The sequence below is a fragment of the Coenobita brevimanus genome, chromosome 59, assembly GCF_032717465.1.
Source record: "Coenobita brevimanus isolate Jiangsu-jjx chromosome 59, ASM3271746v2, whole genome shotgun sequence".
NCBI classification, from domain to species: domain Eukaryota; kingdom Metazoa; phylum Arthropoda; class Malacostraca; order Decapoda; family Coenobitidae; genus Coenobita; species Coenobita brevimanus.
The window spans coordinates 14,502,870-14,530,055 of NC_137012.1; the positions used below are offsets into that span (position 1 = coordinate 14,502,870).

The 27,186-nt window shown below is 42.1% G+C and overlaps 1 protein-coding gene across 2 annotated transcripts in view; it reads left to right on the forward strand.

The window, feature by feature from the left end:
* Positions 1-27,186, forward strand: part of LOC145402799 (ubiquitin-conjugating enzyme E2 Q2) — a 395,651-nt gene that overhangs the window by 151,704 nt on the left and 216,761 nt on the right. Inside the window, exons 3-5 of one of the 2 annotated variants that reach the window (XM_080274696.1) lie at positions 3,070-3,204; positions 7,405-7,669; positions 26,475-26,626. In XM_080274696.1, coding sequence (XP_080130822.1) covers positions 3,070-3,204; positions 7,405-7,669; positions 26,475-26,626 — 552 coding nt within the window. The remainder of the gene's footprint in view (positions 1-3,069; positions 3,205-7,404; positions 7,670-26,474; positions 26,627-27,186) is intronic. The other variant, XM_080274697.1, reaches the window with a different exon arrangement.

The following is a 27,186-nucleotide window of genomic DNA, read 5'->3' on the forward strand; positions in this document are numbered from 1 at the left end:
TCTCCTACTTTCAGTTTGGTGATTCCTTCCTTTTGTTTCAGTTTGCCATTAACAAATCTATAAAACAGTTTGGGTTCATCCTTGCATTTGTCAATTATACCTTTTTCAAAATTCCTTTCTTCTTCTCTACGTATTCTTGTGTATTCATTTCTTGTTCTTTTATATTCTTTCTTTGTTCTGTCGTTACCTCTCTTTCTCCAATTGTTCCATGCCTTACCTCTCTCTTTTTTTGCTATCATACACCTTCTATTAAACCACTCCTTTTTCCTGTTTTCTTTCCCTCTTACTCTTGGTACAAATTTTTCCACTCCCAAATTATAGAGGTCTAGAAAGATGTCCCACTTCCTCTGTATCTCTCTTGTTTCTCTGAATTTTCTCCAATCCGCATTTTCAAAAAAGTTTCTTAATCTTGTAAAATTTGTGTGTGTGTGTGTGTGTGTGTGTGTGTGATTAGCAAACATTTTCGTTCAGTTTCGTCTCCTAAAACTCGAAACCCATATGACTGTGAGGTAGAGTCTGTGAGACGCGAGAAAGGACTTGATAGCCGTATGCTCAGTCGGTCCTAAATGTGTTGGGAAGCACGAAACCGAACGAAAAATGTGGAAATGAACACTAACAAGAACACATAGACGAAAGTATTTTTTTTCTAATTAGCAAACATTTTCGTTCCATTTCGTCTCCTAAAACTACTACGAAACCCATTATGAGTGTGGGGTGGAAATAGGTGAAGCATGAGAAAGGATTGATAACAGTATGCTCAGTTAGTTGGAAGTGTTGGGAAGCATTAAATCGAATGAAGAATGTGGAAGTAAACGCTACGATAACATATGGACGAAAGAGTAATTTTTCCTCTAATTAGCAAACATTTTCGTTCCATTTCATTCCTTAAAACTGCAAAATCCATGATAATTGTGGGTAAGAACTAGGTGAGGCATGAGAAAGGACTGATAACCATATGCCCAGTTGGTCCAAAATGTGTTGGGAAGTATGAAATCAAACGAAGAATGTGGAACTGAACTCTAACTTACGAGAACGCGAGGATTTTTTTTTTTTTTTTTCTGATTAGCATACATTGTCGTTCCATTTTGTCCCCTGCAATTGCCGAAACCCATAAATTTCGTCAAACCGTTCGGCCTTGAGTTTGCCCATAAAACATATTTCCATTCTGTATTCGTTTTCATAAAAACCACCAGGAACCCTCAGCCAGGAACAACGCTTGCCCATTCGTTTCAAAACTAACCATAGGTTTTTCACAAAAATATGCCCACTGTGCTTCCCAGGCAAAATTTCAGCAACCTAACCTACCCTAACCAATCCCATCTCACTAGGGCTGTTTGGCTGAGGTGGCTGGCTGTGGTACTGAGATAAATATCCATAGAGAATGGAAGTATGCGCCCAGGAAATGTACCCAGAGGTTAGAGGGTGACGTCATAGCGCGCGGCTTTCAAATTTCGTCCCTAGGCCAGCTGACTTCCTGCGTGAGCTCAAGTTTTTCCACGTGTTGACATGTCTCATTATGCTGACCGCGTTAGACCAAAAACGTGTTACTCAACCACATGTTACTTAAGGATTGAGTGTATTATTGTTTTACGTATGGCGCCAGATGACCTCGCTGTTGCGGCGCCATGATTTGTTTTCATTTAATCATTCTCTCCCTCCTTCCTTCCCTCCCTTCCTCCATTTCTCCCTCAGCTTGACAATGCACTCAACACTGCCCCTGGCCTACCCCCCCCCCTTCTCTCTCTCTCTCTCTCTCTTTCTCCTGGAGGGAGATGTGCATCACCCTAGGGAATTTTATTTCTTTTATGAGTGACTAACTTATGCTTTCATTTCTTTATTTTGTTTTTATTATATCTAATTTTAGTTAAAAATATTTATTATTGTCTTACATATGGCGCCAGATGACCTCACTGTTGTGGCACCATAACTTGTTTACATTCAATCACTCTCTCCCTCTTTCCTGGGTCAGACTGGGTCTGTGTGAGTGTTGCCACTCACAAGGGTTTAATGTATTATTTATTTTACTATGAAATTGGCATATTTTTACTTATATTCCCACACATTATCTTATAATCATAATTGTGAAATGATTACCCACCCCAGAACTACGGTAAAAGCCAATAAAAGTGACTTCATTTTCCTTAGCAACACTGTAAAATATTTATGCCTCATTTTTGTATTACCATATAAATATTTTATGCATAATAAGTGTACTGGTCTTTCATATATTATAATATACACTTTAACATTGTATTCATATGTGTTTATCTTATTTGTGATGCCTTTTACATACATAACAGCCATTTCACATCGTGGGTTTGGGAAACATAGCAACACTGTACAGAGGTTCGTGCCCCACCCTACCTGCCAGTTTAGAGTAGTACCACCATAGTGGTATTAATTATGTGTACAGCAATTTTGGAATCCCATTTGAGCGTTAGGGCAAGAAGCATTGAGAGGCCACAAGCTATGCAAAACCAACGAGCGAGGCATGGGAGGCCATGGAGTAAGTCTTAGCACTAGGGTTTTGCCACCATTCACAAGAGCAGAGAGCATAGATATGTCTTCACCGAATGAGATCCACAGGAGAGAGAATGAGGGAGCAGTGGTAGGTTTCGCGTGCCGGGTGGGCTACTCCCGCAACAAATTCTGATTCGTTGGTGCATGCGGGTTTTTCTGGGGAGCCAGTTAGCTACCGTGTACGAGCTGATTGACACGCCTCGCCACCAAATATTACATCGAACCACTAGTTACTTCACATTTTTGTGCTGGATTTTGCATATTTTTACTGGATATTGAGAGTTTATTGTCAGTTTGTGCAAACACACACACACACACACACACACACACACACACACACACACACACACACACACACACACACACACACACACAAACTCATCCCCCAAATTTTTTTTCACCATATTGATTAGTCATGGATCTGATTCATAAAGATCTTTCATAATAAGGCCATACTGCTGTGAAAGAATAAATTTTTTGTTTGTCATTCAGCCAACATATGTTTCCTTCTATGAATGCCAGTGACATGTTTCCTTTTGATGCTTGTAGGTGTTACAGCAAGTTAAGCTCCTCCTGAGGGAATTGTGTACAGCATTCTCTATGGAAGAACCTCCTGACTTGGAGGACAGACTGGACATTGTCTCCATGCCGGTCGTCATCAATGGCAACGACGTAATAGATCACGTAAGTCAGTCCTGCTGCATATAGTTCTTCCATCATACAGCCAAGATCAGTCATTTTATGTAATCTGATTGCTTAGCACTGCAGGTATTTTGATTATTCTAATATTGTTTAGTGCTGCAAGTACTTTGATTATCCTTAGTTTCGTTTCATTTTATTTCGTTTTTAAAGGTTCCAACATGCTTCCATGCGTAGGCCTTGGTCATCTACTGGCAACTCTACATGCTGCTTGATCTTTGGCAGCTTCCCTGTTCAGTCCCTTATCTCTGAGGTCACATTCAGTGACCTCTTCCCAGGTGTTTTTCAGTGCCACTCGCAGCCCTACCCCTGATGTTAACACTTCTCACTTTCTGTGCCCGGCTATCATCCCCAGCCTCTCCACATGCTCAAACCATGTCAGTCTGCCTCTTCTCATCACAACACCAATACACTTCAGTCCCATCCTACGTGTCAGCTCTTATGTTGCAAACCGAGTCCCCTCAGAGCTCACACTCAGGGACGTTCTGTACATCCATCTAATCATTGTCATTTCTGCACATTTGATCCTGTGAATATCCTCTTCCTTTACTGCCCAGGTTTCACTACTGTACAGCAATACACTTCTAACACATGCCACATACAAAGATCCCATAGCACAGAGGGAGAGCCCTTTCAATGTCGGAGAGGCAACGGCTCCCTGAACCTCTTCCAACTACTCCTCACTCTAGCCTCAGAGGTATGTCCAGCTACCTCCAGCACATAACATGTCTCCCAAATAACAAAACTCTTCCACTCACTCAAGAGACCTACCAGCGAGATCAATCCTTTCTATCTATCTATCTATTGCCAGATGCCTCAATCCCGTTTGGGGTGGACACAAACAAATCGCCTCCAAGTCGCCCTGTCCCCCGCCATTTCACTCCCCTGCTCCCAACTCACACCCCTCTCTCTCATATACCTCTTCACCCCATCTCTCCATCTTATCCTCGGCCTCCCCCTCCCTCTTTCCCCCTCCACCTCACTCACATACACTCTCTTCGTCAGTCTTTCACCCTCCATCCTCTCCACATGGCCAAACCACCTCAGTGTGTTCCTCATAACGCTTCCTATCACATCCACATCAACACCACAACGCTTCTTTATATCCTCATTCGTCAGCCTGTCTCTCCATGTGACTCCACAAGCTCCTCTTAAATAACTCATTTCCACGGCTCTCACTCTTGACTTGTGTCCTTCCAACAACGTCCAAGCTTCACTTCCGTACGTTAGAGTTGGTATCACAATACTGTCATGTAGTAACTTTTTCACTTCCATGCTCACTTCCCTGTTTCTTATCACTGCTTTCATGCCTGATAATCTTCCACATGCTCTCCCTGACACACCACACACCTGAAATCAGCTTTATCTCGCAGTTTGCCTCTGATAGCACTATTTCTTATCCACCCATTTATCATAACTACTGTACAAGATGAAATTACTTTCCACGCCCTTGTGACAAATCGCACATGGCCATTCTCCCTCTCCTTTGACAATACTGCCACTAACCCTAGACACCGTCACCTTTATTTTGTCTGCAGTTACTCCTAAGCCCTTGTGCGCCATACCATCTCTCCACTTCCTAAATCTTTCCTTCGTCTCCCTTTCATTTTCTGCAATCAATACCAAATCATCAGCATACAACATTTCCCACAGGAATCCATTTCTGACGTCATGTGAGGGGGCTTCAAGTAACATGATAAGCAACAGGGGGCACAGGACTGACCCCCTGATGCACACCAACTTTCACAGAAAACTCATCACTCAAATCTCCATTCACTCTTACCTGGCAAGCACCCACATACATAGCCATACTCACCCTAACCAGCCACTCTTCAATCCCAAGCCTCCTCATTGCCCACTTCACCACCTCTCTAGGGACTGTGTCAAAGGCCCTCTCCAAATCAACAAAAATAAAGTACAGATTCCATTTCTTACCTATTTTTTTTCTTGAAGCTGCTTAAAAATGAATTTGGCTTCAGTGGTACCTTTGCCTGGCGTAAACCTAAACTTCATCTCATCAGCATTCACTCTTCCTCTAATCATATCTTCTAGAACTCTCTCCATTACATTCATTATCAGATCTAAAAACTTTGTGCCTCTATAATTTCCTCTTTCTAGGGCATTATCCTTCCCCTTGTACACATTTACAGTTACACTTTTTGGCCAGTCATCAGGAACAACACACTCATATAAAATCTTGTTCATCAAGTCAGTGACTAACCCCAGTTACCCCACTCCTATCGCTCCAAACCATCTCTGTCCCAGTCACTCTCCTCACTCAGCATCTGGTTGTAATGCTCTCTTCAGGTGTCTTTAATATCCCCACTGTTCACCACTACTTTTCCTTCATCATTCTTCACACACTGCCCACCTATGATATCCTGATTTTCCCTCTTCATCTGGTTTGCCCCCTTTTAAATCATATTCTTTCATCCCACACTATTTAGGTTATAAAGTAAAGCTCTCTGCAGCTCAGATTTTGCCTTGTAAGCCTCTTTTCTAGCCGTGTGCTTGGCAGCCAAGTATTCCTCTTTGTTACCACCCATTTTCCTTTTCCGGAAAAGCCTTGTTTTCTCCTTAGCTGCAGCGTCTACACCCTCATCCCACCACCAGGTTACTTTATTGCTGTGGGCTCCTTATCCACACTCCAGATCAGTAACTCTCAGGAGGTTGGTCTTGAGAGTTCTGCATTGTTCATTAACACGTCTGTCACTGGCTTCATGTTCAGTTCACTACTCTACTCATCTCACTTTAGAAGGCATCCCTAACTGCTTGGTTTTTCAACTTCCATATTTCCCTCCAAGGTGCATAGGTCCCATTTTTCATCACCTGCTCCTTAACCCATTTCGTGCTGAGTCCGTATATATGCGGACAAACTCATAGTACGCTAAATTGCCGAGGCTGAATATATATGGACATGTTTTTCCGCACATGTTCACATAATTATTTGAGTCAGCCCTAATTGCTGGACAGAAAATAGGGAGACAGACACCCTTCCTTCTTTCCCATGGGTGGGAAGGGGGTAGAGGCCTCCTTCCCAGCACCATCAGTACATATTCATTTGGGTGGGGGGATTTGAAAATGTCCAGCGTCATAGGTAACTTTGCCACCCAGACCCTCAGTATTCTAGGCATGAAAGCTGACAAGGCTTCGGCATTAATCAGGTTAAGCATCATGTCACATATCAATAACTTGTGTTGCTGCAAACACCCCTTGTTCCTCATAACTTTAACATCCCTCACTAACCGTCTGTCAGCCCACCTAACCAGGAAATAGTCTCTGGCTGCTATTTGTAATCAATTTGTGCTCTGTTTTCCTAAAATGTGTGTTGCACATAATCTTGTTCATTGCCTCCCCAAACTCGCATATACTTTCCCCTTTCTGATTTCTTGTACTGTATGCATATCCCCCATGTACTCCTTCATATCGTTGAGCTGCTTCACCAACATGACCATTTAAGTCATCTCTGAATCTATCTGTCACTACCTAATCCAAGCCTGGCTGTGGAGCATACGCTGAAATAAATGAAAACATTATCCCACCCAAAAAAAATTTTCACTGTTGTTATCCTTTCACTGAATTATTACATTCTTATTCCATCCATTTCTCCCAAACCATCACACCCACACCACCACATCCATCTGCCCTACCCTGCCAAAATAACTTGTAATGACAATCCCTCCCGGCAATCATTCTGGCTGATCCTCTCCTATATCTGACTTCTTGCATGCATCCAACATCCATCCACCTCCTATGCTACAACTGCTTCCTCCACTCTGCCCCTCAAACTTCCCACATTCCATGATGCCACTCTGATCCCTTTGGGTGATTTAGTTTCCTCAGTCTGAAAAGTTTATGCAACTGTCATTGCTACCATTTATCTGAGTAAAATCATTTATTTTATGTGTATAGTATGATGGATGATTAATGTATAGTTAATCTGCATCACTTCCAGAGGCCCTACCAAGGCAGAATGAAATCATGTCATTAGCAAGAATATGTAAGAATTTGTGGTAGTGAATAAAAATTGGACCATGGTTTGAAGTCCCTCACTGTCACAGGTTTTCATAAGTAAACTTACTCTGTTTGGTAATAGCAATAATGGAATATAGTTCTAGACATTCTGATAAGGAATGGGTTAATAATACTGTACAAGATCTTTAAAGATTTTGTCTACATAAACAGCATGAGGAGTATGAGGATTCTGAGATGGAGGAAGAAGAGGAGGATATGGAGGAAGACATTCACCTTGAAATGGAAGATAACTCATCCTCCCACGCAGCCCAGAAAGACGAAGATATTCATCCCAGCCACATGGCCACTCTGGATCGCCTCAAAGCCAATCAGCGACAGGACTACCTTAGAGGATCCATCTCGGGCAGTGTCCAGGCTACAGACAGACTCATGAAGGAGCTCAGGGACATCTACCGCTCAGATAGTTTCAAGAAAGGTGAGTGAGGATTTGTATGACCTTTGAGGGTACATAGAGATTGTATTTTGGGTGAGAATGTGAATTCTAGTATTAGGTGTTTGGACCAGTGTCACTGACTCCAGTTTTTGAGATAGAGGTGGCAGTGAACTGGAAGTCAGCTACTCTGTCAGTACTGCAGAAACCCTTGACATCTGAGCCAGTATCCAGTTATCATCATCACCAAAAAACCTGAGTTCCCAAATTTATAAAAACTCACCATAAAGATAGGTTGAAGTACCCATATGTTAACACTATTCTTGGCTGATGATGCGCCAACGATTGTTAGCCAACTGACTCCGGGCTGATGATGCAGCCCCCCCCCCCCATTGGCTCAAATACGTGGCACAATAATTTGGTCGACACGCTAGACATACGCAAGTACAGTAATCCCTCATTTATCCGGACATAATGCAGCCAAAGTCATGTCCAGGTAGTGGCAACACCAGATAATGAACACTATTCCCCAACCATAGCCAGACCTTACCTATACCCACCTCCAACCTATACCTAACCTATTTGTACAGTACCTATGCTTAATTTGGCAGTGTTCCGGTCTTTCAGGCATATTTAGACATCAAAACTCACAGGAATATCCAAAGTAATGCTGAACACCAAGAAAACTGTGCAGAAAAAACACTGAAAACCGAGAAACACCCTGCTTCAACACTACTGCATGTACAGTACCCCTCCTTATTTTGGCGGTGTTTTCTGGGCATTCTGCCATATTTTGACATGAAAACATACATAGTATTATCCAAAATAATTTTCAACACCAAGAAAACCATAAAAAAAAAAAAAAATGACAGTGGAAACCAAACAACACCCTACTTATACACCACTGTATGTACAGTACCCCACCTAGTTTTGGCACTGTTTTTAGGTCAGTCTGCCTTATTTAGACATCAAAACGCACATAGGAGTATCCAGAGTAATGCTAAACACCAAGAAAACCATGAAAAAAAAAAAAAAAATTAAAGCCCAAAAAAACACCCGACATATACACGACTGTATGTACAGTACCCCTCCTAATTTTGGCACTGTTTTCAGGTCACTCTGCCATATTTAGACATCAAAGCACATAGAAATATCCAGAGTAATGCTAAACATCAAGAAAACCATGACAAAAAAAAAAAAAAAAAAAAATTGAAAACCAAAAAACACCCATCCTATACATTATATGTACAGTACCCCTCTTAATTTTGGCAGTTTTTCAGTCATTCTGCCATATTGAGACATCAGAACACACATAGGATTATCCATATTAACCCCTAAAGACCGTAATTGTTTCAGGCAGGGTACCTCCCACAACCGCAATTTGAGGGTGTTTTGGCGACTTTCACCAAGGGTACAATTGCATGTCAAAGCTCAAAAAAAGTTTATGATAGTTACCCCACGAAAACAATAAAAAACATGAAAATTTTGATTACATATTTTTCTTACTGAAACGGGTCATATTAAATTGTTTTGTCACACCAACCATGAAAACAGGTGTATGTAGGTGTGGGGAGATTACTAGGCTGTGGGGAGATAAAGTAGGCTGTGGAGAGTAGGCCTATAGGTACGGGGGTTGGAAATAACCAGCTTTTCGCATGAAAAGAAAGCACTTCACTGTGTTCTGTAACATGAAAACAGGTGTGTATGTAGGTGTGGGGAGATAACTAATGTGGGGAGTAGACCTACAAGGCCTTGGTGGTAGGGGAGGGCGGTGATGTTACGGACATTAAAAAAATATATATTTATAAAAATTCAGGGTTAATTCCAACCACAGTGATATGATATGGTCTAAATATTCTGTTTATTTTACATCAAGCATAGGTGGTGGCAACCGTCATCCACTCACTTGATGTAGTGCTGCCTACTCCTTCCTTAGCCTTTATCATTCTTTTTCTGTGCCTGCCCTCCTCTCTTCTTATTTCTCCCATCTTTCCTGTGACTTCTTATTACTTTTCGTTCCTTTACAGGTGGCTTTACATTGAGTGACAAGCCAAATGATTTCTTGTAAGCCAAGAAACCATTTACAACGCTGGGTGGTAACCATATAACCAAACCATACGTGCTCCCTACGTGTCAACAAGTGGGTTGGTGGAGGGTTAGTGCCCCTCCCCGTAAAACAAATAACTCAAAGTCAAATGGCCACCCCTTATGGGATTATGGCATCTGGCAATAGATAGATAGATAGATAGAAGCATTTTGCCATTTAAGACAGTTAACAGTATGTGGGATACGACTATATCTTTGAAAAATGATCATCATTACAGCATTAGTTCACATCTAAAATGGTGAAGGAATATGTGCTAGGGTCTAGGGTCATTGGGTAAGACAAGCATTGAATACTGTACATTTTCATTGTTAGTCAGCCGATTCTGATATGATTCCGATTATCAGATAATTCTTCCCTTCCAATACCGATGCCGTTATTAATCGGCTTTTGCTTTCCGATTTACGGCACTTGTTGTTAGTGAACAGGGAGCTTTTGACAGAAGTGATAATGAATAGTACAGAGCTCTCCAGAACAGTCTATTGAGAGTTACTGATTCAGTGTGTGGATGGACAAGGGGACCACCAAGAAGGTAACATGGTGATGCAATAAGGGTGTACTGTAGACGCCACAGTTAAAGAGAAAAGAAGGCTTTTCTGGGAATGGAAAAGGGATGGTAACAGAGAGGAATAGTTGGCCACCAAGCATAGGGCAAGAATAGAGTTATACAGGGCAAAATCTGAGTCTGAGAGACTTCTACTGTATAACCTAAATATTGTGGAAAGGAAGAATATGATATTTAAGGTGGCAGATCAGATGAAGAGGAAAAACAGGGACACCACAGGTGAGCAGTGTATGAAGAATCATGAAGAAAAAGTAGTGGAGGCCAATAGGATATTAAAATTGCCCGGAGAGAGCATTATATCCTGTTGCTGAATTAGGAGTTTGACTAGAACAGGGAAGGTTTGGAGTCAGCAGATCCAGTGTTTGGCCCTTGACCTTTGGTACTTCAACTGTGAGCAGGGCTTTGGTTACCTAGTGGCAGCTTTCCACACTGCTCAATCTCTGGCAGCCTCCATATTCAGTCCCTTAACCCTGAGATCGCACTACGACCTCGTTCCTTGTCGTTTTTGGTTTGCCTCTTGCATTCCTACCCCAAGTGTTCGCACTTCTCACCCTTTGCACCCAACAGTCATCCTCCGACCCCTCCACGTGCCCAAACCATTTCAGTCAAACCCTTCCTCATCAACACCAATACACTCCAGTCCCATCCTTCCTCTCAACACTTCAGTCATAAACCTAACTCCCCCAGGCCTTGCATTAAGGACACATTATACATCCATCAAATCAGTGTTGTTTTTGTATATTTGAGCCTTCGAATATCTTTTTCCATTACTGCCCAGGTCATGCCAAGTAACAGCATTACACTTCTAACACAAGCTGCACACAGGGAGAGTCCACTTAGTGTCAGGAGAGACAACAGCTTCCTGGACACCCTTCAACCACTCCTTACCATAGCCACAGAGCAAGATCCAGCCCCACTTCCGGCACATAATGTGCCTTCCATGTAACAAAACTTCTACACACTCAAGAGACTCACCAGCAAAACCAGTACAGTACTTTCAGTCCTGACAATCTTCATATGCTTTCCCTGACACACTGCATGCCAGAAATTAGCATCACCTCGTAATGTGCCTCAAATACCACTAAATCTCATTATGAATGCACATATCACAAATAGTGCACAAGATGGAGTTACACTAATCCCTTGATTATCCTGCGTAATAGAGCCATTGGTGTATTGAGATACGGAGAAAATCCTGATATGGAGCAATACGCTTCCTATACCATACATAGCCTGTAGCCTATGTACAGTACCCCTCCTAATTGTGGCAGTGTTCTTCGGTCTTTCAGTGACTTAGACATCAAAATACACATGGGAATACCCAGTATAATGATAGATGCTAAGAAAACAATGCAGAAACAAAAATCCACAAATACTGTACCTGTATATACAGTACCCCTCCAAATTGTGGTAATGTTCTTTGGTCTTTCAGTTATTCAAACGTCAAAACATACATCGGAATACTCAGTATAATGATAGACGCTAAGAAAACAATGCATGAACAACAAAAATCTACAAATAAATGAATGAAGAAGGCAAAGGTTCCAAAAAGAATTTTAATAAACTACAATACTTAACACCCAGTGAACTGCGGACAGGCATCGTAACCCACTAGCTGCAAGTTGGTGTACAGTAATCCTATGTGGTCTTGTGGCTAACGTAATCACTAGTGGTAGCCATATCAATACCAAAATATTGATACTTTTGATACTAACTTTATCTGCAAGTATCAATACTGAAGGCTGGTATCAGTTTCTATGACTTTCTGATTAATTGAAAACGTATTTTCAAAAATAATATTTCATTGGGGGGGCGCTCACCATCCACTCACTCGATGTACTGCTGCTGTCGGGCGTCTGCCCTTTCCTCTCCTCCATCCTTCTTTCCTTCCATCCTCTTCTGTCTTTCTTTCCTTCATTCTTTCCTCGTCCTTCTGCCTACGGGTAACTTTACACTCCCTCTTCTATCTTTCTTTCCTTCTTTCTTTCCTCTTCCTTCCGCCTGTGGGTGACTCTACACTGAGTGACAAGCCAAATGGTTTCCTGTACACCAGGAAACAATTTAGTACACAGGGTGGTAACCATATAACCAGATTTTGGCACCTGGTGGTTTAGTGGGTAATTATTGCGCTCCAATCGGATTGAGCCAGTGAAGGTTTATATCCAAGGAGTGGTTGGGGTTTATTTGCTCATGTAATGCCACTCAGGGATGAGTGAGGCTGGTCACTCTCATCTTAAATGTCAGGACCAACTTGCCTAGCCCCGGGCTTCTATGCTCCTCATGGGGCAATGTAGGATTGGATGATGGATGGATGGAAGTGATGATTTTAAGTCTTATTAGTGCACTGAATGGCAGTTTTGGTCCTCATGTTCCCCCAAAATAATGGCCATATAATTACTCTAACCTGGACTAAGCCCGTTGAGTAATTTTATTAATTTTTTAGGTAGTTCATTGGACTGAATACGTCTGTCTATCTATTTATTCCTAGATGCCTCAATCCCATACGGGTTGGCCACAAACAAATCACCTCCATGTCACCGTGTCCCCCGCCCTTTCACTGCCCTACTCCCAACTCACACCCCCCTCTCTCATATACCTCTCCACCCCATCCCTCCATCTCATCCTCGGCCTCCCCCTCCCTCTCCCCCTCTCCACCTTACTCACATACACTCTCCTCATCAGTCTCTCACCCTCCATCCTCTCCACATGGCCAAACCACCTCAGTGTGTTCCTCCTAACGTTTCCTATCACATCCACATCCAAACCACAACACTCCTTTACAACCTCATTGGTCAGCCTGTCTCTCCATGTGACCCCACAGGCTCCTCTTGAATAACTCATTTCCACTGCTCTCACTCTTGACTTCTGTCCTTCAAACAACATCCAAGCTTCACTTCTATATGTTAGAGTTGGTATCACAGTATTGTCATGTAGTAACTTTTTCACTTCCATGCTCTCTTCCCTGTTTCTTATCACTGCTTTCAAGGAACCAGCAACCTTTCTTCCTTGTTGTACCCTTTCAAGCACTTCACCCTCCAAACTTCCATCCTTACTCATCACACTACCCAAGTACTTAAATGCACTCAAATTTTCCATTTCCTCACCATCCAACCGCACTGTACATTCACTGACTTCACCTCTCTCAAAGACTATCACTTTACTCCTCCCTACATTCACCTTTAGATTCTGTTTGCTACACACTCTCCCAAACTTATCCACCAAGCCTTGTAGCTCCCCTTCGTCTTCACTCAACAACACAGTATTATCTGCAAACAACAGTACAGGGAGTTTCCAAACACTATCCTCTCTCACCAGGGCCACTCCAACATCCACTGCCCTACCTTGTCTCTCTTTTATTACCCCATCCATGCACAGATTGAACAACCATGGAGACATGACACATCCCTGTTTCAACCCAACCTTCAAAGAGAAAAATTCACTCAGTTCACCATCCACACGCACTGCAACCTTAGCACCATCATACGTACTCTTCACAGCATTCAACAACTTCCCATCTACTCCATATATTCTTAATTCTTTCCACAATCTTTGTCTATCTACCCTGTCATATGCTTTCTCCTAATCCATGAAAGCTGAATGCAACTTCTTTTCCTTCTCTAGAAACTTTTCCACTAAAGATCTAATAATGAATATCTGATCTGCACAATCTCTCCCCCTCCTAAAGCCTCCTTGTTCTTCTCCAACTAATTTCTCTGTTCTTTCCATAACTCTGTCAATAAGTATGCTACCATATATTTTTCCTAGTACACTAAGAAGACAAATGCCCCAATTTTTTATTTATTTATTTATTTTTTTTTTTATAACAGAACGGAGGAAGGAAAAACAAATGAGTAAAAAAAAATAATCCATACACCAGATTACTGGTGTCCTCTGTTCATAAAATATCTGTAACAATTAGACTTGAACAGTTGTGGGTTGAAATTTGGAGGGAAACAACTCTGGGGAAGCGAGTTCTAGAAAGATGCAGTTCGGGGAATGAAAGAATTCTGATAGGCAGAAGTTCTGCAATATGGCTGAGTGACATTCCAGTCATAAGCGCTACCAGATGCCTGTGTACCACGAGGGAAGGCATGGAGAGGTGGCACCATGGATGCAACTTCGTCTGAGCATTTGCCAAAAAAATATCTGTAAAATAATGCAAGGGAGGCAGCATTCCTTCTTACTTGCAGGGGAGATAGTTTATTTGTAATGGCAGGGTTGTTAATGATTCTAACAGCTTTGTTCTGAATTTTGTCTAGTTGTCTTAATGCAACCTTTTCACAACCATTCCACAAGGGTGAGCAGTATTCAGGCTGAGAGCGCACATGACTCTTATAAATTATAGCTAACTCATTGGCTTCTTTTTTTCCTTTTTCTTTTGTACAGGGGAATAATTGTACCTGACTTTCAATCCTCCAGGACTCGACCTTCCTCTCAGGCCAATCTACATATCTTCCACATCCATTCTACTACTATCTTTCCCCCATGCTTCAGCATTTCACCACACACACTCCATCAATTCCTGGGGCTTTCCCCAATTTGATTTTCTTCATGGCTTCCACAACTTCTATCCTACTGATTTCTTCCTGTCTTCTCACCTCTCTCCTTCTCCCAGCCACTTATACTCGCATTCCTTCCATCCTTTATGTTCAACAATTCCTTAAAGTGTTCTCTTCATCTGCTCACTTTTTCTCTCTTCTCCACTAGTAATCTACCATTTTTATGTTTCACTCCCCTGTTAACTTCACTGCCACCCTGTCTTACTCTCTTCACCTCTTTCCAAAACATTTTCTTACATTCCCTCCTCTTTACACTCAAATTCCTTCCAAATTCCTCATCCACTCTGTTCTTACTCTCTCTTACTAATCTTTTCACCTCTCTCTTTCTACATATAACTCTCTCTTCCGCCTCTCAACTTCTTCCACGCCCTTATTTCTGATCCATTCTTTGTATGTTTTCTTCTTTTGTGCCACAGCCTGTCTCACCTCGTCATTCCACCACGCAGTTCCATGCATCCCCTTCGTCTTCTCTTCACCCCACACACCACATCACATGCTGCACATTTTTCTTCTGTGAATATCCTGCACACACCTTCCACATCCCCCATCTGCTCCAATTCATATTTACCCAATCTTTCCACTACTTCTCTCTTATATTCTGTCATTTTCTCATCCTCTTGTAACCTTTCCACTCTCCTTGCAACTACAGTAATCCCGCATTTTTTGCGGATTTTTTGTCTACGGTTTTGCCCTCTCGCGGATTTTCTTAGCATTAATAAGTTCAACAAAAATATCCTTGAATGTACAGAAAACAAAAAATTTGAAATTCCCGCAGCTTCCAATTGTAGCGCGGTAAACTCACGCCACCCTCTGTCCCTTTTCCGTGGCCCCTCTGCCAGTGTTACCATATCTAGCATAATTTTATTCTTTTAGCATAATTTTGATCAAATTTTCGAGTCTGGAATATTTTTTAGCATATTAGAAGTTTTAGAATCATTCTAGCATAATTTAGAATGGAATGGAATATTTTTGGAATAATTTTATAAAAGCTACAAATCAAATAGAGAGAGAGAGAGAGAGAGAGAGAGAGACGAATAAGGTAAGAAGATGTTTGAATAGTTGGTTACTTTCAGTTTGGGCTTGGTTGAGTTGGATTAGGTTAGGTTAGGTTGGATTAGGTTGGGTTAGGTTTTAGGTTAGGTTCGGTTTGGTTCGGTTAGGTTAGGATAAGTTTGAGCTTTGTACTTTACCCATGAAACCTAGGTTTTTCCGATGGATTTTGGTATGATTCATTCGATTTTCAGCTTCATTTCAGTCGGAAATGACCATTTTCTGTGTTTCCCCCCTCCCTATAACCCCCGATTCCCCAAAGATCCCCCATTATTTCAGGGGGATGGGGGGGGTCATATCTCAAAATCTGGTTATTTCCGACGGAAATGATGCTCAAAATCGAATGAATCACATCAAAATCCATCAGAAAAACGTAAGTTTCGTGGGAAAAAGCAGTATGGGCAGATACCGATATTTATCCTCTTACTGTATGTAGGTTCATTTTAATATTTTCATAGTAAACAATACATAATTAATATGTTGCACGAATATGTATAGAATTTTATCATTTAGCTTCAAGTTAACATAATTCATTTTTTACTTGGAACAAATTTGCTCAATCTAGCATAATTTTTTCATTGCCCTAGCATAATTTCGTTGTTTGGATATGGCAACACTGCTCTCTGCTCCGCATTCATCCTCAGTCCACGCCTGACTGCCTTAAGTGGCTGGCTGGTGTGCTTGTAACCACACTATGATATGCGCCTCTTGCCTCCCACTTGCTTTCCACATGGCCCCAGGACGTAAGCCAGCCTCACCAAAGGCTAATAATACAATTAGTAAGAACTCCAAAGTGACAAAACGATCAAGAAAAGTTATGACCTTAGCAGAGAAAATTGTGTTACTGGACAAGCTAAGAAACGACCGTGCGAGTGTTTGCTATCACCAGTTAATGCATCTTTTTATTTTGTACTGTTTTGTGAATAAATGTGTAGATAATTGTGTATTACAGTACGGTGTTTATGTTTTTCCTTCATAATGGAGTATGTGCTTTCAATCTTGTAAGAAGGTATTTCGGGATGAGTATGGAGGTTTCGGGACAATTCGCAGTCACAACAAACACAAAACAATTCGCCTTCATTAATGAAGATAGCTATGGGTGACGCTAGAATATAATTCAAAGGCGACTACAGCGAGGAAGAAACAAGTTAATTATTGACTAAAGGTGCAACTAATAAATAATATCCAGAACCTACGCTACTGAACGTAGACTTTGCTGGATCCCCCTGAAATATAGTTATTAAAGTATTGATTAATTAATAATAAGTATATTGATGAAAGTATTGATTAGTATATTTATAGAATGGCGGGGAATCGTCCAGGGTGCGAATTGTTCTGAAGGGGAATCGTCCATGTTTTGACGGGGAATTGTCTGACGGCGAATTGTCTCGCAATCAGTATGGACATGGACTGTGTGATGGGCAGCATGGTGGACACAAGTGTAAGATTCAATTGTTAATAGAGTATTCGCGGAATTGACTTTTCGCGGGGGTTACAAGAACGTAACTACCGCGAAATATGCGGGATTACTGTACTCCTTTTTCCCGTCCTTCCCTTCTTCTATTTCTCCATCTTTCTTAGATCTTGATACTGGCCACCACCAAGTAGTGGTCAGAAAGTCCACTCCCCCAACCTCTGTAAGCTCGTGCATCCATTACACATCACTGCATCCTTTCATCCACACACACATGATCAATTATTGCCTTCCTTTCATTCAATTCACCACCCAAGCTTCTCATCACTCGCCATGTATACCTGTGGATCATTTTGTGCCTGAAGAGGGTATTAGCTATCACTAACCCCCTCCCAGCACAGGTGTCCACTAACGTACTGCCATTCTCATCTATCTCAGCAGACACACCCCACTCACCAACTATTCCATCCACCTTCACATTCCCTACTTTACCATTTATATCACCGATCAAAAACACTCTCATTCCTTCCAAACTTTTCCATGCACACTTGCACAGTTCTCCAGAACTCTTCTCTCACTCTGCTTGCACGATCTTGCGTTGGCGCATACACTCACACAATCGCTCACATTTGTATTCCAACTTTCAATCTTACCCACTCAATCCTTGACCCAACTTATCCATACTCTCTTATTTTCTTCTTCCATCTTTTACTCACCACAATTCACACTCCTTTTGCCCTCTCATTCTTACCTACTCCTGCACATATACTCCATCCATAGTCCCATTCTCACACACTCTCCTCCCCATTTAGTTTCGGTTACTCCACGTACATCCAAATTCGCACCCTCAAGCGCCTGGACAATCTCTGTCTCTTTCACCTCATCATTCACACCTGTTACATTACATGTTGCAATCCGTACTGAATACATATTACTGTAATTACAAAACTGCTTAGCTATCGGTATCGGTAATCGATACCACTGATACTTGCCAACAAAGTAATTGGTGTTGTACTTAAATATAATCACTGGTGTCGCCTATCACTAGTAATCACATAACAAATGTCGGAAAGCTCCTCCTCCTCCAACCATTGGAGCTGGCCAATGAACAGTGGAGATCTATGGTAACTGCCACTGAACACAGTGATGCCATGTCTCTACTGGCCAGCCAGGCAACTTTGACGATTCAGTATGGAGGCAAACAGCCATTTCAGCTCAACTGGCGGGTTATGTTCTTTTACCAGCACATGGCTCGGCTTGAGAGGGGGACCAGGTGACTTTGACCATTTGGTACAGAGCAGACAGCCATTTCAGCTCAGCTGATGAGTTACTTTCTTTTACCAGTGCACAGCTCGGCTTGAAAAGGGGGCCAGGCAGTTCTAACTATTCAGTAATGGAGCGGAGAGCCATTACTGCCCAGCTTGTGGGTGAGGGTCAGGGGCGCACCCAGAGGGGGGGGGCTCCGGGCCCGGGCTCCCCCCTTAGCTCTCTGGGTCCTTTAAAAATTTATATACAGTACCCTCACGTCCAGCACGGTAATATTGTCATGCATGGGTCACGTGTTGAACCAAAAACGTGTTGGACTAACAATAGAGCTTATGGGGAAAAATGAATTATGTCAGCAACCCTCGGAAAAGTCACCCTAAATACCTACCATATACCTATACATATATTGGTACTATTGTAATTATAATAAATGGTACTGTGCTATGAATGATAACTAACCTTTTAGGATAGTGTTGGTGGGCTTGCTGGGAATGGAAGGTGGTATCCAAGGCTGTAGTTAGTCCTACTGGGTCCCCGGAGGATGGCTGCTGGCGTCACTAGCGGGTAATGGCTGTTGCTCCTCCTCAGCCTCCCTCATAAATCCTTCGAAATCAAACCTCCCTCATAAATCCTTCGAAATCACACTCAGAATCACTATCTTTGTCCACAGCCATGGATTCTGCCTGTCCTACCACTGTAATCCTCGGCAAAGTGCATGCTTCTCACACTGTTGCCAGAGCCCCGTCTCATGACTGTGGAAAGTGATCGCTGTCGCTGACTCGGTAGAGAATAAGGAGAAGCAGCTTTGTTTATAAACTGGTACGCACGCCGATGAGAAGGGTTTCAAAACAATTGATATTTATTCTAAAATATTAATATGTATTCAGTGTCAGGCTAAATGTTCAATGCTGTAGTACGATACATTCTATGTCGAGTCGCCTGGGTTTTGGTCACACTGTTTTCCCCATCGTATGCTCAGCAGGAATCCATCCAGATGAATTCCAAATGCCCGTGGTATCATCGGCAATTTTACCACGTTACCGTTCCGATTTACCATCGTATCCTCGGCAAACCTGGTATGAAGTGCTGTGTGATAGCCTTCGGCTGCCAGGATCTTGTCTTAAGTTTTTTATTATGATTACGTTGGCTTCATTCATGTCGTAGGCCTTGGCAATGTCAACTTTCCTCTCCCCTTTCTTCTTCCTCTCGATGCTTTCTAGCTTGGTGGCCTGAGGGAGGTGCCGACGCTTCTTGGGGTTCTCAGAAGGCTTCCTAGGCATCGTGAGCAGAGTAAAATGCAGTAACGAGGGCAGAAAATGCAGCAAGAAAAAAGCACCTTCCAATGCACATATGCGACTGAGTGGCGCTGTGGCGGGAGAAATGTAAACAAAACATCACGTGACACCAGAACCGTTTTTAATTGGGCGGCATCACGATCACGTCACGATAGCGGGCGGGGAAGGCTACTTGATCAGAAGTTTTCCATTGGCTATCATCATCATGGGAATGTCCAGTATGACCGTGTTGGACCGGGGGTGATCGTGCTAGAGTGAACTCTACGGATTTCGCCCACTTCTCGGAGCTCTGTGCTTGTTATGCTAACACACTCGTGTTGCAGTAATTAAATCGTATTAAATAATACTAATTAATTCCTCTCCGTGCTGGACCCGAATCGTGTTGGACGCGAGGGTACTGTATATTTATTTTGATAACAGCAAAACATGAAAAACTGGCAAGTACAAACAAAGAGTAACACATGAGGCAGCAGCTCTCTGACTCTAAACCTGCATATGACCTCCCAGTAATTATCGGATTACCTGACCTCATCTCACTTCGGGTCCCCTCCCTTAGAAAACTCCTGGGTGCGCCCGTGGTGAGGGTCTGTTTCTCGTGCACGGCCATTAACTGTGAGTGATCCAGCAGGCCGGGTGACTTTGACTGTTTAGTGAGGAGGCAGACGGCCATATTTGCTGAGCTTGTGGGTTAGGGTCTGTATTATTCATGCGCACCTAGTAGCGTCTAAGTGGTCTTGGAGGGCGGGGGACTTTAATCGTTCGGTGAGGAACTGGATGGCCATATTTGCTCAGCTTGTGAGTTAGGGGCTATTACCTGCTCTTGGCCAGGGAGGCCGGCTGGCTGCTAAACTGAATTTTTGAATTTGTAGGCCAGCCAGCCAGCGATGTTGGAAATTTTTTGTTCAGATACTGACTGTTCGATACGGATACAGAAATGATAGAACCAAGGCCTAACGTCTGGATACGGAGCATCTGGATAAGTGAGTGATTACTGCACTTCCCACACCCTTGTGGCAATCTGCACAAAGCCATTCTTCCTCTTCTTTGACAGTATCCCCACCAGCCCTTGATATCATCACTTTTGTTTTATCCACATTTACACTGAAATCCATGTACCCTATTCAGTCTCTTCACTTCCTTACTCTTTCCTCGGGTTCCTTTTCGTTATCTGCAATCAACACCAAGTTGTCAGCATACAACATCTCCATTGGGAGTCCATATCTGAAGTCACGTGGGAGGCCTTCAGTCACCATGATAAACAATGAGGGGCTCAAGACTGACCCCAGATGCTTGGCAACATTCACAGAAAACTCACCACTCAAACCTCCATGCACTCTCATCTGGGTTTGAGCACCCACATACATAGCCATAACCATTCTAACCAGCCAGTTCATGGTCCCAAGCATTCTCATTACCCACTTCACCACCTCCGTAGGGATTCTGTTAGAGGGCTTCTCCAAGTGAACAGAAATCAAAGTATAACTCCCTTTTCTTTTCCGTATATTTTTCTTGGGGTTGTCAAAGTTAGGTGGTGGCTGAATTGGAAGAGAGTTGGCCTGCAGTCCTAGTGGACCCAGAATCAAATCCCCACTGGGATAGGAAACAGTTTAAGGATTTGAATTTCATAAAAGCAGACCTTACTGATGTACCAGAAGATCCACTGGCATGTCATAAAAATACCCCCGCTAATACAGTACTAGTACACCAGTCCTGTATGAGACAGCCCTAGCATGTATTTAGTATGGACAGTGGGTGTTAGTGCCTAAGTGGTGAGATGCAGAGGCATGTAGCAGGTATGTAGCAGAAGCACTGGACCTTGGGATAGGCCCTGAAGCCTTTGCCCAGAGTTGGACACATATTTTATTTAAAAAAAAAAAAAAAAAAAAAAAAAAAAAAAAAAAATCAGTATTCACTCTTTCCCTAATTATGCTTTCTAGTACTTTGTCATTTACCCTCATTATCTGGTCGAAATGTTTAATGCAAGCGTAATTTATTCTTTGCGGGGCATCGCCCTTCTCCTTGCACACATTTTCAGCCACACTCTTCAACCCATTACACTCAAATGTAATCCTATGATCAAATCAGTAACTACTCCCACTCCTTTATCTTGTGAGGCCTTCAATATTTTAGCAGACAACTTTGACATTCTTGCCACCTTCCCCAGCTGCATCCTACCTATTGCCTTGCTCAGAGTTGCAGCATCAGTCAATGGCCAAGGGCCAAACACTGGATCTGTTGACTCCAAACCTCCTCTATTCCAGTCAAACTCCTTGTTATCAATGGGAGTTACTTTCCTAAGATGCCGTTGATAAGCAGAACCCGTCATTACCGGTTTCTAGATGGACGCCTTTATATATTCATCATATAATTATTATGAAGCCACTTTGTTAACCCTTACACCGCGGGCATGTTTCCCAATGTTTTGCGTGTCCCACGGGGTTATTCGGGCTCCGACAGACTCTCAAAAAATATTTGCCAAAAATCAGTTATTAGTCCTAGAACATTAAAATTACATATGCATATGGCACATACCTTCAGCTTTCTCCTGGGATGTTTGTTGAGCCTTTGTCGAGTACCATAGGATTTGTGGAGACCTCTGAAGTTGGGTAACGAAGTCTCCACTTTACACTTCCCGACAACCCGTAATATGATTACCACAGCCAGATATTATCACTATAAACACTACTTTGTGATTATCAGGTAGTTTGGGATCCATACTCAAATAAAAACCACTGTGAAAGCAATGAAAATTACGAGCGTGTATGACCTTCCCACTTGCGCTAGTTCGCTCTTAGTAGTCTGTCATTTATTATTCATAAAACCCCTCACACTTTATATTTCTATTACTATATAACACTTATATATATCTACAGTCTTTATCCATAAGTTTCCTTCAGTAGTATTAGTTTATTGTCACTGTAGGGATTCAATTTCTTTCAGTAAAATACGTAGCATTCACTTTCTCGTTCTGTATACTAGCATTGAGAGTGAATGTCACTTTCATCTTCACTCTCATAACTCATAGTATTCAGACATGCTAGAGAGAAACTTTCACTTTCATTACTCCTAGGGTATATACTCGTATTCTTATAATACTACTCATTTACATTTCTATTTACGTTCTCTATTTTATTAACGTTATTTACATTTCTATTTAATTTACACTGTGTTATGCACTGTCACTTGAAGTCTATCTATCTATCTATTGCCAGACGCCTCAATCCCGTTTGGGGTGGCCACAAACAAATCGCCTCCAAGTCGCCCTGTCCCCCGCCATTTCACTACCCTGCTCCCAACTCACACCCCCCTCTCTCATATACCTCTCCACCCCATCCCTCCATCTCATCCTCGGTCTCCCCCTCCCTCTTCCACCCTCCACCTCACTCACATACACTCTCTTCGTCAGTCTTTCACCCTCCATCCTCTCCACATGGCCAAACCACCTCAGTGTGTTCCTCACAACGCTTCCTATCACATCCACATCAACACCACAACGCTCCTTTATATCCTCATTCGTCAGCCTGTCTCTCCACGTGACTCCACAAGCTCCTCTTAAATAACTCATTTCCACTGCTCTCACTCTTGACTTGTGTCCTTCCAACAACGTCCAAGCTTATAAAACTTATAAACTTATAAAACTATTTTCCACTGTTCATGTATATTTTCATTCATTACTTTCACTTGCTGTTTACACATTATTTACAATTCCACTTGCACTGTTTTACTCAATAGAAAGATCGTAGTCACTCTTTTATCAGTTGTCAGCCCTTTACCTCTTTCCACACGAGGTTTAGTAGGGGGTAAAGGTCACAGGGCCCTTTGCATGGGGGTGAAAAGTGCCTGAAGTTAGCCAGAGCAAACAGACGTACCTTCACATTGGAAGATGAGAGTGAACTGATAAGGGTGGGCTGGGGTGGTGGCCTACCTAGGGAAATGCATTACTGCTAATGTTAGCCCCTTGACAGCAGCTAATATATAGCAGTGAAATGATTGGCAGGAAATCTAGACAATACATTATAAATTAGGTAGCTCCAGGTGAATGAAAATATCACTTAGGCATCTCCTTTCCCTCCTTATATGTATATTTATTATGAAAATAGATTATACGGCATATTTCAAGGGGAAATAAACAGCGAAAATTAGCGAACGAGTGCACGTGAGGTGTTGTCAGGTGATAATTAGCCAATTCCAGGTGTATGGCACTATCACTTACCTTATTTCTTTTTTGTATATATTATTTGGTATAAGAATTGGGCATAGGGCTTATTTCAATGGATGAAATTAGTGAAAAATTCCAGGGAAGATTTACTTAGCGTAGCACGGCCGGACAGGCGAGAGGATAGGGTAATGGAGGGGGCGTAGGGAGGGGAGTCAAGAACGGGGAGAAATGGCTAAATTATCAACAATGGATGGGAGTACAGATGAGATTAGGAGTGCTGACTAGTGTTGGACATTGGCAGTACTGATAGATGATACAAGCCACCACGTGAAAGCCCGGGTGAATTCAAAATAACACAGAGTCACAAAAGTGACGCCCCGCAGTATGATCCCTTGCTCCCAAGTGTCACGAAAGTGACGCCCCGCGGTTAAGGGGTTAATGTGATTTTAATAAGAATGAATTAATAAATATCATTCCATTATAGACATATTTCACCAGCACTCAATACCTGTTGAGCTCCAGGCACTAAGAATACATGTATTGTTAATAAAAGTGACAGTGAGATGCATACATGGATATGAGTAGAGCTGAGAGCAATCAGCTAACTGTGCTACATAACAAAGAGGAGGCAAGCTGGCACCACATGGATTAATTTTTATGTAAACATTTTATTATTCTTCATGGAGGGAGCAACAGGCACTAAGAATATTTATTAAAAGTGAGGTGGGATGGAAATGAGTACAGTAAGGTCCCACATCTAATGAGTAATAGGTACCAAAACACACTCGTTAGATGCTATTTCGTTAGATGCGAATACGTAAACATATGGGGAAAATTATAATAGGTAAAAAAAAAAAAAAAAAAAAAATGGACCGAACTCCTATTTCGACCCTATTTTCACTCACTATGTAAGTTATTGACGTTAGTGATATAAAATATAAAATAAAGAAGAAATTATTTGGATAACTCACTTGTGAGTAATGAATGAGGTGAATGGGTAAGACGAAAGGTGGTATCCGAGGCGGGAAGGGAGGCTACTAGGCTGCTCTTCCTCCCTCTTCTTGCTCTCCATTGCCCCTCGTGATGCCTTCCTGAGTTTTGTTATCTTTTCGTCTGCATGTTTTTTCCTTCCCAACAAATCCAGAAAAGTCACCAGGAATGTCACCAAGAAGATTCTCTATGTTCTTATCATCATCACTCACAGTCTCTTGTCCTTCATTTCCATCGAGTTTTGCCACAACTTCCCCAAGCTCACGCCGTTTGTTTAAATATTCGGTGATAACTGTTTGTATTCTTTCATTCACTTTCTTTGCATAGGTTTCACTGAGCTCCTGGTTTAGTTTCTGTAGCTGAGGTAACACCTTTCCCATCCAGAGACTCTGATGTGCTGGTACCACGCAGAAACTCTTCTGTTTCTGCCAGATTGGTAATCTTCCTGGACAGGTAGCCAGCCATAACTTTGTTTTCCTCTTCTTTAGCCATTAACTCAACTGGGGATAGGCAGTGTGAAGGGAGGGTGGACGCCAATGACATCACGCACTCGGCCAAGGTGGCTGCAGATTTGAACTGTTCGCCCGGGATTTTTTCGTTAGATTTTAAACTTCCTCATTAGATATAAATATAGATAGAGGTCCAATAGTGTCATTAGATGTGAATTCGTTAGATGTGAGATCACACAGTAGATCCAAAAGCAAGCAAGTAGTGGGCTGCTGGGAGGATGTTGCCAGTGGCGCCTAATGGAAAGAACGGAAGATATTTCTGCTTGCCATGGAAATAAATATTAAATAATTTCTTGTTGAAAACAAAAAATCTGTGTTGGTGGAAAGTCGCTGCCAGTGGTGCTTAGTGGAATGAACAGAACATTCCCCCCCACTTCCCTTGGAAATTATTTTGTTTGTGTGTGTGCAAGCATGCATGCATGCATTCATAGGAGAAAGATTGATGGATAGATACCTATCAGGTGGAGCCAGGATTCCATGGACTTCAGTGGTGAATGAATGGGCAAGTGGCTCATTCATTTGGGCAATCTTTGGATAGTTTTTCTGGACCCCTGCCCCACCCCACCCTATGATGGGAAGGGAGGTCTGGATGATGATGATGATGAGCAAAAATTAACTTTGATTAATTAGCTAGTTTACAAAGCTTAAGGCACTTATGGCATTCCTCTTAGATATTTTATATTACCAATGATTTGATGTAACTTTCAGTGTAGTTCCTATCTTATTGCTTCAGCATCCCTCCAGATTTTTATTTCCTTTGCATCTTTCCATCATAACTGTGTCTGTTTTGGGGGGCCTGTAATTTAACATCACAGTGTGCCATGTAGGGTATTTGAAGAATGTAGGACACAAGTTTTGTGTTTTGTTAAAGTAACACTAATATTAAATATGTACTACCTGGTATTGAGCTTTTTTTTTTTCTTTCTTTTTTCATTGCAGGAGTTTACAGTGTGGAACTGGTTAATGATAGTCTGTATGAGTGGAATGTAAAGCTGCTTATTGTGGACTCCGACTCACCCTTGCACACTGATATGGTACAGCTCAAGGAGAAGGAGGGCACTGACCATATTCTCTTCAATTTCCATTTCAAGGTGATGCCATATGAGTTCATAGGTGTGGACTCACATTTTTACATGCATGTGTGTTTTAGTGTCTAGTGCCTCATTTTTCTTACAGAGATCAGTACTATATGCCATCTATATCTGTTTACCTGTAAATTTACCAATATTTTATCTACTTGTCCATCATCCATCCATCCATTCTTTAGTTCATTCATCCATGCCCCAGTGCTATATCGTAGGACCTCTTGCATGTCGACAACAAGGAGATTGCCATGTGATTCTCTCACTCTCTCTGTCTCGAATACCTGCAAAATATTTGCCACTTCCCTCCCTCCCTCCCTCCACCTCCAACCACCAGCACCAGAAAAATGTTGCTGTTTCAGATAATAATAATAATAAAAAATGGAGGCTGGTTGGCGCTTTGTGCCAGCTAACCTCCACTGTAAAGTTATGCTAGGTAGTGGTGGTGGAAAAAAGCCAGTATCAAATTGGGGAGCATGCGATAAAACCATAGAAGTATGCTATCTATCTATCTATTGCCAGATGCCATAATCCTGTAAGGGGTGGCCATTTGACTTTGAGTTATTTGT